This window comes from Anabas testudineus, chromosome 16 (genome assembly GCF_900324465.2).
Source record: "Anabas testudineus chromosome 16, fAnaTes1.2, whole genome shotgun sequence".
Lineage (NCBI taxonomy): Eukaryota > Metazoa > Chordata > Actinopteri > Anabantiformes > Anabantidae > Anabas > Anabas testudineus.
The window spans coordinates 11,414,420-11,431,674 of NC_046625.1; the positions used below are offsets into that span (position 1 = coordinate 11,414,420).

The 17,255-nt window shown below is 35.3% G+C and overlaps 3 protein-coding genes across 5 annotated transcripts; all 3 read left to right on the forward strand.

The window, feature by feature from the left end:
• The first annotated feature begins 19 nt into the window (after positions 1–19).
• On the forward strand, positions 20–2,741 carry LOC113170639 (H-2 class II histocompatibility antigen, A-U alpha chain-like). Of its 3 annotated transcripts, XM_026372813.1 has the most exons (6): positions 21–1,033; positions 1,125–1,243; positions 1,433–1,485; positions 1,612–1,693; positions 1,777–2,058; positions 2,154–2,741. In XM_026372813.1, exons 2-6 carry the CDS (start codon positions 1,186–1,188, stop codon positions 2,273–2,275), a joined length of 597 nt encoding a protein of 198 aa, XP_026228598.1. In that variant the 5' UTR covers positions 21–1,033; positions 1,125–1,185; the 3' UTR covers positions 2,276–2,741. The 3 variants fall into 3 exon arrangements, with proteins under 3 accessions (XP_026228596.1, XP_026228597.1, XP_026228598.1); XM_026372811.1 differs by having other exon boundaries at positions 20–1,033; positions 1,433–1,693; XM_026372812.1 differs by having other exon boundaries at positions 20–1,033; positions 1,144–1,243; positions 1,433–1,693.
• Positions 2,742–7,082: 4,341 nt separating this feature from the next.
• On the forward strand, positions 7,083–16,629 carry LOC113169446. Its single transcript, XM_026370843.1, has 13 exons — positions 7,083–7,189; positions 7,606–7,872; positions 8,065–8,346; positions 8,548–8,658; positions 8,817–8,969; positions 10,505–10,768; positions 10,847–11,128; positions 11,247–11,364; positions 13,503–13,606; positions 14,505–14,765; positions 15,176–15,457; positions 15,581–15,691; positions 15,945–16,629. The coding sequence occupies exons 1-13, from the start codon at positions 7,129–7,131 to the stop codon at positions 15,947–15,949; spliced, it is 2,301 nt and encodes a 766-aa protein (XP_026226628.1). The 5' UTR covers positions 7,083–7,128; the 3' UTR covers positions 15,950–16,629.
• On the forward strand, positions 8,967–12,040 carry LOC113170637 (H-2 class II histocompatibility antigen, A-U alpha chain-like). The gene is made up of 4 exons (XM_026372809.1): positions 8,967–10,277; positions 10,505–10,768; positions 10,847–11,128; positions 11,247–12,040. Exons 1-4 carry the CDS (start codon positions 10,220–10,222, stop codon positions 11,375–11,377), a joined length of 735 nt encoding a protein of 244 aa, XP_026228594.1. The 5' UTR covers positions 8,967–10,219; the 3' UTR covers positions 11,378–12,040.
• Positions 16,630–17,255: the final 626 nt, after the last annotated feature.

Consider the following 17,255-nt stretch of genomic DNA (forward strand, 5'->3'; position numbering starts at 1 on the left):
ATTTAGAGTCACCAATTAACATGTGCATGTCTTTGGAGGTGGGAGGAAGCCAGGGGAGACCATGCAAACTCCACACAAAAAGGCACCCATGGATTCGAAACAGGGTCCTTCTTGCTGTGAGGCAACATCGCTAATCACTACACCACTACACCACCCTGATCCTGATTTGTTTGTTTCTATTCTAGGTCGGTCATTGGTGCTAACTTAAGATAGTTTGTAACTTTGGCTGAAACATGATGAAACGTGCTTGAAAATATCAGCTTAAGAGAGGAAGTTGGACCCTGACTTATATAATATATCTAATGTATCTAGAGAACATTTAACTAGGTTGGACTTCATGAGAGTGGTGTTGTTCCTTTGGCTTTGGTTAGTTTGACTAAACTAAAGAAATAAATACAAAATTGACCTTAATCAGTATGTACAATGATTAACAACATAATACATGTTTTTGTTAGTTTATTGCAGTCACTGTATGCCTGAAGACTATGGCAGCATCTAAGCTGCTTTTTAAATAGGTTATCATGTTTCTAAAAGAGGAACCTCAGTGTATATGTTTTGTATTTTTCAACTGCAGTGCATATGTCCATGCCAACAACAGATATAGAGTTCCATTAACAACTATTTTTCTGTCAACTTGACATTTGTCATCTAAACATTTTCAGAATCAATTATCTGTCTCAATCAATGTGTCCAACAGATTTTATATCGAGAGCAGACAATTTAAGTCAGAGAGGCCTGTGAGGATTTACTTAAAATGTCTTAATCAAATCTGCAAGAAACGTCTGTGTACTACACTTCTACTTTAGTGAGGTATTTTTTACTTGTTAGTTTTACTTGTGTATTGAGTTTGTGTGCTTTTGCCGCTCCCTCCAATCAGAGGAGTGTTGGGTCAGTTTCAGTACACAGTATAAGTTAAATGTCATTCTTCTTGACTTTTTATATTGTCTTCTCACGCTATGTTGACATAAACTGCTGATGGAAACTCTTGTGATGGAAAAGGAAAAAACGAAACTATTCAACAACACAGCCAAAGGTGATTTGTATTCTGCAGTAAACGTCATCATCAATTGTTAATATTTTCCACCTCTCTTAAAACTTCCTCATGCTGTACATTTGTTTTTCAGGTTTAAATGTTTTATTTAGATTAGGGAAGGAACTGACTCTACAACGTTTGGCAGCTCAGACATGAAGCGCTGTACGATAATAATCCTGATGTTCAACACCTTCTGTGCCTACTCGCAAAGTAAGTAAAAGATATAAATTTAATTCTTTTCATATTAACGGTAACATCATAGTAAAATAACTATATCGTGGGGACTTCATTGTTTCTGTAAAGAAGACATTTTAATAGTGGTAAGTTTTGGCAGTAATAGCTTCACATACACACACAAGTGCAATAATTTTCTTTTTTGTCTATTGCATTGTTTTTCAGTTCCCCATGAACTTGTTTACTTTGTGGGCTGCTTTGTGAATGGCACAACTCAGGTACATTTTGAGTTTGACACTGAGGAAATTTATTTTGTTGATTTCCAAAAAGAAGAGTTTATATACACTGTGCCTGTTTTTATTGATCCTGATCCAAATCAAATTTGGGCAAGTTTGGAACTAAAGGATACACTGGATAATAAGCATTACTGCTTAGCCTTTACTGCACTTGAATCAGCTGAAGAGAAAAATCCACCAGAAAAAAGAGGTAAATTCACAACATTAATATTTGTACTAATGTACGAAATAAAAATACTGATGTCTGTTTTTTTTTTTTCTTTTACCCTACAGACTCTCCTGATACCATCCTCTTTCCCTCTGAAGAAGTTCAGCTAGGGGTCAAAAACAGACTCATCTGCTTTGTGAATTACTTCTACCCACCTTCTATCAAAGTGAGCTGGACTAAAAATGGTGGTCCTGTGTCAGAGGGGGTGTCACTCAGTCGATATTTTCCCAATAATGATGGAACCTTCCACCAGTTCTCAACTCTGACGTTCACACCGAGTGAGGGAGACGTTTACAGCTGCACTGTGGAGCACTCAGCTCTGGAGACGCCTCAAACAAGCATCTGGGGTAAATGTTTTATCTTATGAAGGTGCTTAAAAATAAAAATGAAATGTTGTGTTTTGTTGCATAATAATTCATGTTGTCTTTAACTTCCTCCATAGAACCTGATGTGAGTGACCACAGTCTTGGACCAGATATTTTCTGTGGAGTGGGCCTGACTCTGGGCTTGTTAATGTTCACAGCTGGAGTGTTTTTGATTGTCAAGGGTCAGAATCAACATTAATTTCTATATTGCTTCTATTTTTTAGGTGAAGTAAAGCACTGTATCCATTAAAACACTGTAATTTATTTGATTGTACAATTCATCACCTTCTAAATCTTTATTTAGTTTTTAAGAAAAACTATTACTTAATTAGAGTAAGACAAGATGAAATAAAGGTACAGTACAAATGTGTTGTTTGTTAGATTCCAAAGATCTGATTATGAATTTATATGAATTAGTAATTAGGTATTTGTTGTATGCAGATTCAATGTTTATCCAGTAAACTCATGCTGTGCTCATGATGACTGCATTAAAGCAATATTACTACATTTTTATTTTCAGTAATATATTTTAAACTTTGGTTTAAATAACTTGGTGTTTCTATTATCTGCAGAACATAGAGGAACTACTGTATAATCACTCAACCTGTCACTCATTCATTTTTTTTTTTGGTAGTAGTCGTAAATAAACCAATCAATATTTTTTATTGTGGAGTCAACAGTTATTACTCATATAATGAAACATTTGTAACTAACCAGTTATAATGACTTTGGGACAATGACACATGACAAATTAGTCAACTGGTCAGTTCATTAGTTGATATATAATGGGACAATAACAAGAGAAGCTAAATTAATAATAGTAATGTATTATTAACATTAACCAAATCAGTAGATATGATAAAAATGCATTTTATTAAAAACCAAGGTTGCTACTGGCTGTCAGTGGTAGGCTTAACGTGGCAAGAAAACTATGTGAACCTTTTGGAATTTCATGATTTTCTGCACAATGTTTTCATAAAATCTGATCTGATCTTCATCAAGTCAATAGTAATAACAAATATAAAAAAAATTATAACAATAATACTACCAATAATAACAAGTCTATTGAGAACAACCATAAAAACCTCATAGTGCTAGAAAAGAATCTTTATGACCCCTTGGAATAATAACCTCAAAAAAGCTGTTAGCATACCTGGAAGAAACTTATTTTAAGGTTGGGGTCTAGAGCACCTTTGACTGACGAAAACCAGTCAAACTTTTTGAGTTTGCTCTGCACAAGAACAATATTCTTATGTGAGCTATACCATGCTAAAAGGAGATTTCAGAGGATCTACAATCAAGACAAAAACAATGCTGCACGACTGAAGTTTGCCAAAGAGCACATTGACACTCCACAGCAGTATTGGCAAAATGTTTTGTGGACTGATGAAACTATACTGAACTATTTGGAAATAGCACACAGTACTAAATGTGTTGTAAAAATGTCACTGCATATCATCATGAAAACATCATTCCAACTGTAAAGTATGATGGAGGAAATATCATGATTTAGGGCTGATTTGCTGCATGAGGGCCTGACCAGCAGTGACTGGGGGGAAGATTAATTCCCAAGTGTATAGAAAATCTTCAGAATAATGTGAGAATGTCTGTATGTCAGCTGAAACTCTATAGAAGTTAAATGATGCAACAGGACAACGACCCAAAAACACAACAGAATGGCTTCAGAAAAACAAAATCTGTCTTTGAAGTGGCCAAGTCAGAGCCCAGACCTCAACCCAATAGAGATGCTATGGAACGACTTGAAGAGACTCACACACGGGACGTCCAAAAAATAAGACAGAGCTAAAACAGTTCTGCAGGAAGAACGGGCTAAAAATTCCTCCTGAACAATGTGCAGGTCTGATCTACAGCTACAGGAAGCAACATACTTTTTCCACTATCACAATGAGGTTTTTATGGTTGTTCTCAATCAAGACATGATTCACATCCTTTTTCTTGCTGTCTAAAGTACATTTACTCATTTTCATTTACACTTGATTATTTCCTATTCTTCTACTATAAAACAATGTTTTCGAGAAAATACAAATACATTTATGTGTCAGGCATAGTTCTATTGCTTTGGAGAGCAAGATTTTACACAGAAAACAAAAAAATGTATAACATAATAAAACAACTGAAATAAACATAGAGCCAGTTATGTATTTTTATTTTTGGAACCAGCTTTTCCAAAACCTGCTTTACAAGCAGGATGATTACTTATGATGCTAAGTGTCTTTTGTTTTAACCCTGTGACGCCAAACGTATCAAGTATGATACATGAGTTTTTGAGCCCTCTACATCATCAGTGTGATTTTTATTTTCTTGAAAAACCCAATGTATGCAATCAGATACTTGCAATGCATACATTTTACACCAGGGGGCAGTAATTAATTCACCAAGTGCGTTCCCAGCGACCCCGCCAGACTGAGAGATTTGAGGAAAGGGAATCAGGTGATTTCTAATCAAGAACTTTGCCAATTTTGAAAAGGTTAAGGTAAGAAAAACTTTCAAATTGTTACTTAAACATTAATAGGAACAGTTACTTGATTAATGTAATGTGAAATAATTTAATATTTCATAATTTATGTTTTATTAAAACTGTGTTAAAAGTGTGCGAATCAAATTTGATACTGCGGATATATTAGGTTATAAAACTCTAAATCAGTCGATTATCATTTTATTGCATTTTATGCATTATACGTAAAATCAAGCAACATGTAGTCATTTTATTTTTACAGTTAGCTAATTACAAATTAAAAATAAAAATAGTTACTGGCAAAACTGACACTTTTGCCAGTAACTTTTTACTTACTGATTAATCAATCTGAATAATCTGTTCAAGTAATAAATAACATAAAAATTACTTTTTCTTTTCTTAGATCGCAAGATATTACAGTGTCACAGAGGTTCTGAACATGATTCTGGATGGTAATGCTAGTGACATGGAGCAGCTTGCAGAAGATGATGATGAGGAGGAGGAGGAATGGACTCCTCCTGCAAGGATTGATGAAAAATCTGATAGTAGTAATGATCAGGAGGTTCCAGAAGCTTCAGAAGAGGACACAACAAATCCAAATGAAACAAAAACAAAACAGTCAACTAGCAGCAAAGTGAAAAGGAAGGAGTATCAGTGGAAAAAAAAAAAGTTTGAAGCTCCAGCTGTTGAGTTTGAGGAATGTGTTGATGAAAACTCTGAATACAGGCGTACCTGGACACCATAAATGTATTTTAAAGATTTTGTGACAGAGGAAATGCTACAAGAAATTGCAGAAGAAACAAACTTATACAGTGTGCAGAAAGAAGTGAACACTAATGCCAAAGAAATTGAGCAAATTCTGGGGATGTACATGCACATGGGGTTAAATCAGATGCCCAATGTACGAGCTTATTGGGAAATGGAGACAAGGTGCCCTGCTGTTTGTGATGTGATGTCTCGGGGTCGATTCCTGAAGTTGCTGACGCTCATCCACTTTCAGGACAACCTCAATGTGTCTGAAAATGCAAAGAAAGATAAGCTGTGGAAACTGAGGCCATGGTTGGAGCAACTACGTCAACGCTTTCTTAGCATACCCCCTGAAGAATGTCATGCTGTTGACGAAATCATGGTGCCTTTCAAAGGAAAATCACAACTACGGTGCTACATGCCAGGAAAACCTCACAGATGGGGGTTCAAGATGTGGGGACGTGCCGGACAAAGTGGCTATCTTTATGACTTGATGTTTGCCAAGGGGCAGAGCATCCTGACAAAGAGAAGTCTGATGTTGGTGCTAGTGGAGATGTTGTCCTGAAAATGACCTCAACTCTTTCAGCAGGAAAAAAATCACAAAATTTTTGCAGACAACTACTTTACATCAGTTCCATTTGTGGAGCACTTGGAACAAAGAGGAATCTACTACATAGGCACAGTCCGAATGAACAGGGTGAAGAACTGCCAACTGATGGATGAGAAAGACTTGAAGAAAAAGGGTAGAGGGTCTCTGGATTTCAGAGTAAATCAGGAAGACCTCATCATCGTAAAATGGTTTGACAACAAAGCTGTGAACCTGATCTCTTCTTTTGTTGGCATAGAACCACTTGGAAATGTGAAGCGTTGGGATCAGAAGGCTAAAAGCCACATAATGGTGCCCAGACCAGCCATCGTTGACACATATAACAGGTTCATGGGAGGAGTGGATCTTCTTGGCATGTTGACTGCACTTTACAAGTACAACTTCAGATCCCGAAGATGGTACTTGTACATCTGGTGGCACACGGTTACAGTGGCACTAATAAATGCTTGGATCCGCTAAAAAAGAGACCTGGACGAAGTAAAAACCAGCCAGAAACCCCTGCCCCTGAGAAGGTTTCAGGCTTATGTTGCCACCTCTCTCACAAGTGCAGGAAAGGGCAAGAAGTGTGGCAGACCACTGTCCTCTCCAGAAGCAACACCAACTCCCCCACGCAAAAAGAAAATCCACTGTGGTGCCAGCTGATGTGATAAGGGATGGCATCGATCACTTCCCGACATGGGAAACAACAGATCAAACACGTAGGCCACTTTCCATGTCTAGTGTGAAATGCAGGTGATCTTTGCCTGAACAGAAAAACTTTTTCTGCCTACCACATGCAAAATAAATATGAAGCACAAATTTAAAAACATATACAGAAATTACTGTTCCCAATGGCCAATCTGTGGGGGTTTTTGTTGTCAAGAATTTTTAGCATTGCGCCCGATGTATACATATTACAAGACCATTTAAAATTGATATTGAAATTTTTTGCAGCGTTCAAATGACCATAAAGCTCCAGTTCAAAAATTGAATTTCTGTCATTTTTATGTTTGGCTCACAGGTTATACAGTAAAAGGTTAATACTTGATACTTTGTAATAATACTCTACTTTAAGACTGTATAGAAAGGTGAGGGAAGTAGTATATTACAACGTCAATATTAGTGTGAAAAACAAAACAGTTTTGAGAGACTGACATCAGTGCCACACCTCTAGTTTATAAATGTGCTGCTGAACTTCCTTGTTTGTACAGCTAGGAACATTTCTTTGATTTAACCTGACACCATGTCTCATGCTCACACCTTCTTTACTCTCTTCTTATTGTTTTTGGCATTTTCAACAACAAGTGAGTAACTTTCATTGTTTATTTGTACTGTTGTCAATTTGAATATAATATAACAAATTATAAAACAAAATTCAATACAAAAAAAAGAGTATGTATACAGTTGTGTTCCAATGGCGTTCTTGAACTGTACTTTTCCCGGTGCACCAAATTATATATACTGACCTTTTTGGACTTTCTTATTGTACTGTGTGTTGGTCAAACCAATGAGCGCAGTCAAACAAACTCTTTTTTTATATTGGCACAGACAGGCAACCTGCAGTTAATCATGATCACTAACAGGAAGTTGAAATGACTTAGGCTTTACAAATAAAAAACCTTTTGAAAGTTTCACATAAATCTAACGGCTGTATGAACATAAAACAGTGTAACCCTGCGTTTATTACAGAAATTACAATTCGGTTGCTTTCACTTTTCAGGAGCTCTCTATGGTCACGCTGTCGTCCGTTGCCTGTTCAGTTCCCATGATGGTCATGACGCTGTGTACCTGGAGCAGTACTACTTTAACAAGCTATTGATGGGCCAGTACAACAGCACTCTAGGAAAAATGGTTGGCTACACAAATAGTACAAAAAAGATTGCAGATGGTCTTAACAGAAATGAACAATTTATGGATCTTCAGACGTGGAAAACAAAACGTTGCAAGAGAGAAGTACCATTGGTATACAGTGGCCTTTTAAATCCAGGTGGTTATAACAGAACATAGCAAGAGTACAACATTTGAGAAATATCAGTATTCTCTTTTCCCAACACATTTGCGGCTCTCATAAATTTCCACTAAATACAAGGCTACGTGATGTGTTAGCTAACATTAACATAAAGACTGAAATGTAATTTTTTTTATGACAAAAGTTTGTGTGTTGGGTATTTTCTTGTAGTTGAGCCCTACATCAGGCTAAGGTCAGAAAAAGCAGCAAGCAGCAAACACCCAGGCATGCTCATCTGCAGTGCATATGACTTTTATCCCAAACAAATCAGAGTGACATGGCTGAGAGACGGAAAAGAGACAACATCTGATGTGACATCTACTGATGAACTGCCCAATGGGAACTGGCTTTACCAGATCCACTCTTATCTGGAGTACACACCCACATCTGGAGAAAAGATCACCTGTATGGTGGAGCACGCCAGCTTCCAGAAGCCTATGCTATATGACTGGGGTAAGAGAGAGTACACCTGGACAAGGAAAGTAAAATACCAGATACAGTATAAGTTATGAAAGCATCTAAATAACTTTTTCATATAGTACTTAAGCTTCTTAGCTTTGCTCATACACAAAGTCTAGGAAAAGAAGTATAACAACATTAGTGTTATTATTGAATAGAAATATGGTCTTGAGTTTGTGATGAATATCTTTTCAGAGCCTGTATCGAACCCAGGGATGAATAAGATCGCTGTTGGGTCAGCAGGTCTATTGTTGGGTCTGGTGTTTTTAGTTGTTGCAGTGATTAACTACAAGAAGAAATCTCCTGGTAAGATATTGATACTAACAGTGAAATCAATATCAAATTTAACATTTAAATGTAACTCTTAATGGTGGCATCTATGCCACCTAGTAACTACATTAACAGGTTTGTTCGAACCTGTTTCTAAACAAGGAACTTCATAGTTTTGTTTTTTCCAACTGCAGCTCGTATGTCTGTGCCAACAACTGAGGTAGGTTTTTATTTAACAATAATCATTCCGTCAATTTGTCATCTAAACATTTGCAGAGTCAATTATCTGTCTCAATCAATGTGTCCAACAGGTTTTATATCCAGAGCACACACTCTAAGAGGCCTGTGAGGATTTACTGAAAACAGTTTCTTGATCAAATCTCCCTGAAAAAGTCTGTGTACTTGCATCCGTCTTTTGATCAGTTATTCTTTTCCTTTTTTACTGTGTATTACTGTGATCTAACATGTTCATTTTCAAAAAATAATAAAGTCTTTTCTGGAATTATATTTTTTTAAGTAGCATATTTCTAGTGAAAAAATATTTAGGAAAAAAGTTACAGACATTAGCATTAATTGAAAGTACAAAGTGCTATCTGCTAATAATTTGTTTTAGAAAAAGCAAATACGAAACTTACTAACTATGCAGAATGGCTCAGAATAATTATGTATATTATTGATGATTGTCAAGTGATTATTACATTTATCCAACACAAAACCAAGAAAGAAAAACTGTACACAAACAAACAGATTATTTTATATTTTGTTTTGTTGATAAAGCTTTGAATGTTGAAATTGTCAGGGGGGGGTGTCTACAAAAGTAAACGTATTTTTTAGGACATTGCTTTTATTTGAGTATTGAATTTGTGTACTGCTCCAGTCAGATGAGTGTTGCTGCCACCATGTGGTCAGTTTTGTTTAAGTTGGCTCCAATGTTTTAGTGAAATACACACAAACTGGTTTATCACAGCTGCTGTAAAAGGGCTGGGAGCTGACAGAATAAGACCAAACAGAGAGAAAAATGTAAGACTGCATTCTCCATATAGAAGCTCAGTGCTATTGTCTAAACACAGGCAGTGCTGAGTGTCTGGTTCGTTAAAAAAAATATGTATCATAACATTGAATATAATGCAATTTGTCAAAGAGTGATTAAACATTACATTAAATTATTAATAAATTAACTACATTAAATTACAGAGTGTGAATCTTAAAAATCTTGTTTCAAACTGTAAATTACCATTCAACAACACTGTAAAAATGCTTAAGTGGAAACCATTGCTTCTTTATAATGTAAAGGTACGAAAGCTTTACTGATACACACAGTTCTCTCTTTCTGTCTCTGTGCAGAATATAAAATGCTCTTAATCTGATTAATTTTGGTATTTATGATTTGGTAATTGAAATGTATTCTATACCCATGAACATTTTTATCTCAAAATGATGGTGGACTATGTTGACCAACCATCACTTCTTGTGCTGACTTTATTAATCACATGATGTGATCATGTGACTGTGTTGTAAGGTTCATACTGGAAATAGAAACTAAGATTTTTTTTTACTTCGTGCTGAGTCTCCAGTATGACCATCTGCAGCTCAGATAATGAAGAGCTCTGCTGTTTTCTTCCTGATACTCAACAACTTCTTTGCTTTCTCACAAAGTAAGAATGAATTTAAATTCACTGCTCTGTTCTTGTAAACATCTGTAGTACACTTATATAAAACTGAACATCTGCAGAAGCATAAGTATTGTTTTTAAATTTCTGCTGAGATATAAACACCTAAAAAAAGGCACTTTCTTAGACAGATCCTACAGTTTAGGTTTTTCTCATTACAGTGTTTTACCAGTAGATTTCTAAATTGTCTTCATCTCCACTTTGTGTTTCAGTTGCCCATGAGGTTGTTTTTGTTGTGGCCTGCTTTGATAATGGACAAACTGAGGCGCAGATTGAATTTGATGCTCAAGAGATTTTATATGTGGATTTTGAAAGACAAGAGTTTGTATACACAGTGCCCAAATTTGTTATGTTGGATCCAAGTAAAATGTTTGTGGATATAAGTGATTACGATGATGCCAAGAGGGGCAAGAGGCTGTGTTCAGCAGTGGTGACATACTGCACAGCAGCAGAGAAAAATCTGCCAGAAGAGAAAGGTAAAGGATAAACTGTTTTGAATATTTGTGGTGATGTGGTTGATGACATTCATAATACGTTTTTTATTTGTCTTTAAGATCCCCCTGAAAGTATCCTGTACCCTGCAGAGGACGTTCAGCTGGGTGTCGAAAACAAACTCATCTGCTTTGTGAATCACTTCTACCCACCTTCCATCAACGTTAGCTGGACAAAAAATGGTGATCCTGTGTCAGAGGGGGTGTCGCTCAGTCGATATTTTCCCAATAGTGATGGAACCTTCCACCAGTTCTCAACTTTGACGTTCACACCGAGTGAGGGAGACGTTTACAGCTGCACTGTGGAGCACTCAGCCCTGGAGACGCCTAAAACAAGCATCTGGGGTAAATGTTTTATCTTTATAAAAGATCCTTTTATATATTAAAATAAGTAATGATTTCTGATAAAAAAAAAAACATTTTGCGTCAGTAATGATATGTATTTTCTCATGTTCGTCCACAGAACCTGAGTTTCGTCGTCAAAGTCATGGACCAGATGTTTGCTGTGCTGTGGGCCTGACTCTGGGCTTGTTGGGGGTAGCAGCTGGAACTTTTTTAATTGCCAAGGGACAAAACAGAAAGTACATTGTCTGATTATGGACATTGAATTGACGCAAGTGAAATTTCTGGAAACATAATAATGTTTAAGTGGCATGCAAATTAGTACAATTTGTCCTATTTCAACCTGTGATTTGGTTTTGAAAGATGTGAGTATCAGACCTGTTTATGGTGCATTCAAGAACACATTCAGTGTATAGTTTAAGAAAATGTATAAAAATAGTTATGTCAAAATGTATGTGTATTACAGTAGTAGTTTTATTATTTTCTCAAGACACACTATTTTATATTATAGTTTTATTTATAGTCGTTACATTTTTGTTCACAAATGTAGTAACAGATTTACACATAAAATTACATGTTATAAACTAATTATTAATTATTAATTTACTACTTTTGAAGAGTATCATCACAACACACTATAGTGCAATCTGGTCTAATATCAGGAAAGATCATTACTCCAGTTGAAGCTTTTAGGATTTACATATTAAACATAAAAGGTCCTCTATGTAATATTTAATGTTGTGCATTCCCCGTAATGGCAGTGTTGTATATTCAAACATTACTATATAACAAACTGTCTGGGTTTGTATTTGTAACTATACTTTGATACCTGTTGATAATGTGATTTTTTGTGTTTTTCTTGTACTATTTATACTATATTTTATTTTGTGTTTATATTTTATAATATTTGTGTTTAAAATGTATAATGGTAAAAATATGCAGATGTCATATATATATATATATATATATATATATATATATATATATATATATATATATATATATATATATATATATATATATATATATATATACATATATATATATATATATGAAACTAGATTAAAATAGACAGATAAACATCAGGGAACCTGTTCCATTAGCAGCCACACATGCTCATGTCATCACGATGCCACCACCATGTGTGACAGATGGTGGTTTTGGGTCATTAGCTGCACCTTTTCTTCTCCACAGCTTAATTTTCCCATCATACTGGTACATTAAACTGTGTTCTGGATGTGACTAGATGTTGTAAGTCTTTTACAGAATTCTACAGTCATCCACTTTAGTTGTCATCTATGTTCTTTCAGTTCCTTTGCTGTTGCTGAGCCGTTAATTTCTTCTTTTGTAAGAATGTTGTTTTGGCACCTCCCAGTGTTTCTGCTCTTCCTCTCTGATGGGTTTACTCAGCCTAACATTAGTCTCCTTTACTTGCATAGAGACCTCTTTGGACCTCATGTTGAGAGTTCCGGTGAACAACTACCAAATGTAAATGTAACTCTCACAACCACCTCCAGGTCTTTTATCCGCTTGATTAGTCATAGAGTAGCAAGGGAACAGACCACACCTGGCTATGCAGCTGGTTGTCAGCAATTTTTCCCTTATTTCTATATGAGTACCCAGAATGAGGATGTGTATCTTAAAACCACTGTAATTCCTGATTGGTTAATGCTACACATTTGATAAACTCTCACAGAGCGTTATTGTCATTACAAATTAAGTGTGGTGGTTTAACGAAGACAAATGCCAAAAAAACATATAATCATTACAATATTACATTACATACAATATCTATGGATTTAACCATATGTAAAAATCTAAGGTTATGATTTTTTTATGCTTCCTACCTTAAATGGTCTGACTGGTCTTCCTAACACTTACAGTACTAGTCCATGAACCTGGCAAAATTTTAAATTATCACCAAAGGCTGCAGAATATTCTGGAGACTGCAACCATACCCATCATAACTATTTTAAATTTTAGATGTTTCTCCTATGAAGTAATAATTACCGAACAATTCAGAACTTCCACATATGATCACCACGCATGATCTCACTAAAAAACTTTTCATCTTTGCGAAAACAAAACATTATTCATTATTTTCATTCTCTGGAGTCTAACTCGACTAATATTGCCTGGCTGTACTATCATGGATTGTGTAAACTTAACATTTTGCTTCCTTTTGAAAAGTAATAGAATATGATAAAATGTGAGAAAACATCACATTAGCATTTTTGTTATTTCATTGCTTTCAAGCATTATATAATTTTCTGCTATTGGATGTTAAATATATGGGTTTTCAAACAATATTTGTGCCACACTTGCTAAAAAATGTTGAGCCATCTACTGCAGCTGTATCACTTCCTCATGTTTACAGTATGAGAACAATCTACTTCCCATTTTGTCTTTTCTCGTTTGATACCATGCATGGTCACAGCTCCTTTTCACTGCTGTGTTTATTCCTGTTATTTTCAAGAGCAGGTGAGTAAATTAAATCTCTCATTGTCTTTATTTGTTTTGCTGTTCAAGATCATACATAGACAGGACAGATAGCAATAGGCAAGCATGATGGCTTAATACTGTTCAACAAATTTTGAATCACAGTAACTCTTAGCAGTGGACAGTCTGACTTAGAGCTCTGTTACAGGCTTCTGACCAGTCAAACTCATATACAGGTTAGTTTTGTGCTGAACCACAGTGTGGACTGAAGGGACCACTAAATTCAGACAGTCTGAATTAGTATTGAATGCAACAAAGGGGAACCAACCTGCTGTACAACACAGGAGGTGTACTATCGATCCTATCGATTTTTCTCATCATATATGACTACTATATCAAATAATCATATGTCGTGTTTATGGTAAACTATTCTAAACTAGATTCTCATTTTATATATTATAGCTTTATTCGCTGAATAAGAATGCCACGCAATATTCCAGGAACTATTAAATACAGGTTGAAAAGGATGAATTGGCAACATTGGCACATACAGTTGTTTGTAATGAATACATCAAACAAGAACAATTTTAATAAATAAACAGAACTAATTCTAAAATTGCTTAGCATTTCTAATGACAATACACCTAATTTGCAATAGGAGTTGAATAGTTTTAAGTGCAACTGTATAATGTAATAGATATACATACTATAGAAACTAACTAACTAACTAGAAAAACTTGCATGAAATTGCTTGCATAATAATTCTACAGAAACCTGAGAACAGTACATGAACAACAAGTCTTTATTTGCACAGAAATCACAAATCATAAATGTAATTTGTGATTTCTTCCTCCAGCTGTTACAATACAAAATAAAAAGGCTACTACTGTTTATATTTTAAATGTCATTAGTTATAAAATCTGTTAACTTTGTGTTACAGATGCATCTTTTGGTTACGGTCTACTTCGATGCCAGCTAACCTCCACCAAGGATGTTGTTTATTTGGAACAGATCTACTTTAATAAGGTGCTCATAGGCCAGTACAACAGCACTTCAGGACATTTTACTGGCTACACAGAAAATACAAAGAAAATTGCAGAACATTTCAACAAAAACCCATTTTTTTTACAACAAGAAAAAAAGAATCAAGAGATTTGCAGATCCAACATCCCAGTGGTATTTGATGTCCTTTTAAAACCAGGTAAATTTTCCTCATCCAGTTTTAGGGTCTACATAAGATCAGAGGGTGCCCCTTCAAGCTAATTTGTGGTTTTATATGCTTTATATAAATAAAACTTGATTAGATTTATTTAATTCATGTGATCACACATCAAACTCTGGTCAATCCTCAGAATACAGTCTGATAAAGACTGTGGTTATTTAATTCACTACGTACCGTGCGTGATAATAATAAACTACTACAAATAAATAAATAAATTAGACATATTAGCTGATTGTCTGACTCAAATTGTCAACATGTTGCAGCTCTAACATCAGCCTTAGTTTATTAGTCCCTCATTAAACCAAATTCTCTGTATTATTGATGCATTAATGAAGATTAATTAAAGATTTGAGATTAATGTACAATTGTTTTGTCTATGAATATTCAAGCTGAACCCTACATCAAGGTGAGGTCGTTTGAAGCAGTGGGCAGCAAACATCCAGGCATGCTCGTCTGCAGCGTGTACAACTTCTATCCTAAACAAATCAAAGTAACATGGCTGAGAAATGGAAAGGAGGCAACATCTGATGTGACATCTACTGATGAGCTGTCCAATGGGAACTGGCTGTACCAGATCCACTCACATCTGGAGTACACACCCAGACGTGGAGAGAAAATCACCTGTAAGGTGGAGCATGCCAGCTTCAAGGAGCCAATGCTTTATGACTGGGGTAAGAGAGTGGGTCATTAATGTTATCATTCCTCATCCTGTTATTAAGGTAGAGTAGAAGCCACACATAAATGTCCGATTTATATATACATAAATCTTAAATTATTGACAAATGTGTTTTCAGACCCAATTCCTACGCCAGAAAGGAACAAGATCGCTGTTGGAGCCGCAGCATTGCTGCTGGGTCTGGTCTTTTCAATTACTGGGCTCATATACTACAAGAAGACAACTCCTGGTGAGAAACTGTCACTGTGTTTATGAAATGTTCTGCTATAGACATAGAAGTGTTGCTTTTCATGCCAACATTTTACCATCCTGACTAACACCCATGAGACAAACCAAAAAATAAAAAATAAAGAGAATTTAGCATGTAGTTTTGACAAGAGCATTCGAGGAAACAAACTATGTAGATTTCAACGCTTAAAAACAAGTGCAGCTAAATCAACAATGTGCTCATTCTGCTTTCTTCTCTTTATTCTTTCTTCTAGGGTAGCCTGTAACTTTGGCTGAAACATGATGAAAATGCTGTGAAAATATTTCTGTAGACACTAAATAGAGACTGTTTAGCCCTAAGTTATATGCTATATGTTGTAACTACTTTTTAATTTGTATTTTCTTTATTTTTATTGCCTATGTCATCTAGGCTTTTGTTGGTTTTGTTGTAGACAATGAAGCTTTTAAGACTAGAATATTGTTTAAGAGAGTTGACTTGTCTCAGTGTTTGAGTTGTCAAATGTTGGTTTATTATAAAAGGATATAAGCAGCACTGTGGCTTAAATTAATTCATGGTGGCTTGTTAGTTTATGCTTTTTGGACAGTTCACAATAATAAAAGTTTATTTTGTGGAATAAGCCTTAAATGTTAAAATAATCTCCAGAGATAATGTACTATCAGTCACTTTTGCAACATCTAAAAAGTCCCATGAGATCTGCAGATGCAGCAGGGTGACTCAACAACGGCTCAAAGATTATTGGACCCAGTCTCTGAGGACAGCATGTCTTCTCCATCATCTCACTGATAAAACTATCTGCACTGAGTGTATGGGATTAAATGCTTAACCAGCACTATGTCTTATTAATGCAACATAATGTAAAACCTACTGTTTCAGGAATTTTGTTCCTAAAACTATATATTTTTTGTTGTTGTGTACATTTCTGTCTTGCAAATAAAATAGAGAAACAGAGAGAGAGAATGTTGTCTTTAGGTTAAAGTAAATATTTGTCATTTTAGCCCTGTAATAGATTGGTGACTTGTCCTGGGTGTACCCTACCTCTCATCCTATGACAGCTGGGATAGACTACATTGGTCAGGATAATGGATGAATGAATTTGCCATTTAGAACAAAATTATTGAATTATGAATCCAAATATATCTGCTAGAATTAATTGTAACAATTGTAACAATTATCAATACTTTTATGTATTTAAGATGATCAATACGCTGGAAAAGCCTTGTTCCTGTAAAGCTTGTAGCTTGCACAATGAGAATCATCTATTTCAAATGACTGGAAGGTCGGCTATAGATTTGCTTGACCTATAGGGTCATTTTGTACCACAAGTTTTGTGAAACATTTATAGTGTGATATCCTCCTCAATAACCAATGTTGTTTATGTTTTAAATACAGTGCAGACACCTGAAGTCAGAAGAAGACACTGGAACAATTAGTGTGTTTTCTGCATGTTTTCTCTACAAACTTAAAACAAATGATCTCAGACGACATCTACAACATATAACAGAACATGACCATGAATGTATTATTAGAGATGACCCACTTTTAATTCTGCTGTCCTCACAAAGAG

Coding starts and splice junctions, on each gene's coding strand:
- LOC113170639 (XM_026372811.1), top strand. CDS start 1,186: ATGAAGCGCTGTACGATAATAATCCTGATGTTCAACACCTTCTGTGCC. Junction 1,694..1,776: donor AAATCCACCAGAAAAAAGAG/GTAAATTCACAA, acceptor TTTACCCTACAG/ACTCTCCTGATACCATCCTC. Junction 2,059..2,153: donor GCCTCAAACAAGCATCTGGG/GTAAATGTTTTA, acceptor CTTCCTCCATAG/AACCTGATGTGAGTGACCAC.
- LOC113169446 (XM_026370843.1), top strand. CDS start 7,129: ATGTCTCATGCTCACACCTTCTTTACTCTCTTCTTATTGTTTTTGGCA. Junction 8,659..8,816: donor CTACAAGAAGAAATCTCCTG/GTAAGATATTGA, acceptor TTCCAACTGCAG/CTCGTATGTCTGTGCCAACA. Junction 14,766..15,175: donor TGATGTCCTTTTAAAACCAG/GTAAATTTTCCT, acceptor TGAATATTCAAG/CTGAACCCTACATCAAGGTG.
- LOC113170637 (XM_026372809.1), top strand. CDS start 10,220: ATGAAGAGCTCTGCTGTTTTCTTCCTGATACTCAACAACTTCTTTGCT. Junction 10,769..10,846: donor AAATCTGCCAGAAGAGAAAG/GTAAAGGATAAA, acceptor TTTGTCTTTAAG/ATCCCCCTGAAAGTATCCTG. Junction 11,129..11,246: donor GCCTAAAACAAGCATCTGGG/GTAAATGTTTTA, acceptor GTTCGTCCACAG/AACCTGAGTTTCGTCGTCAA.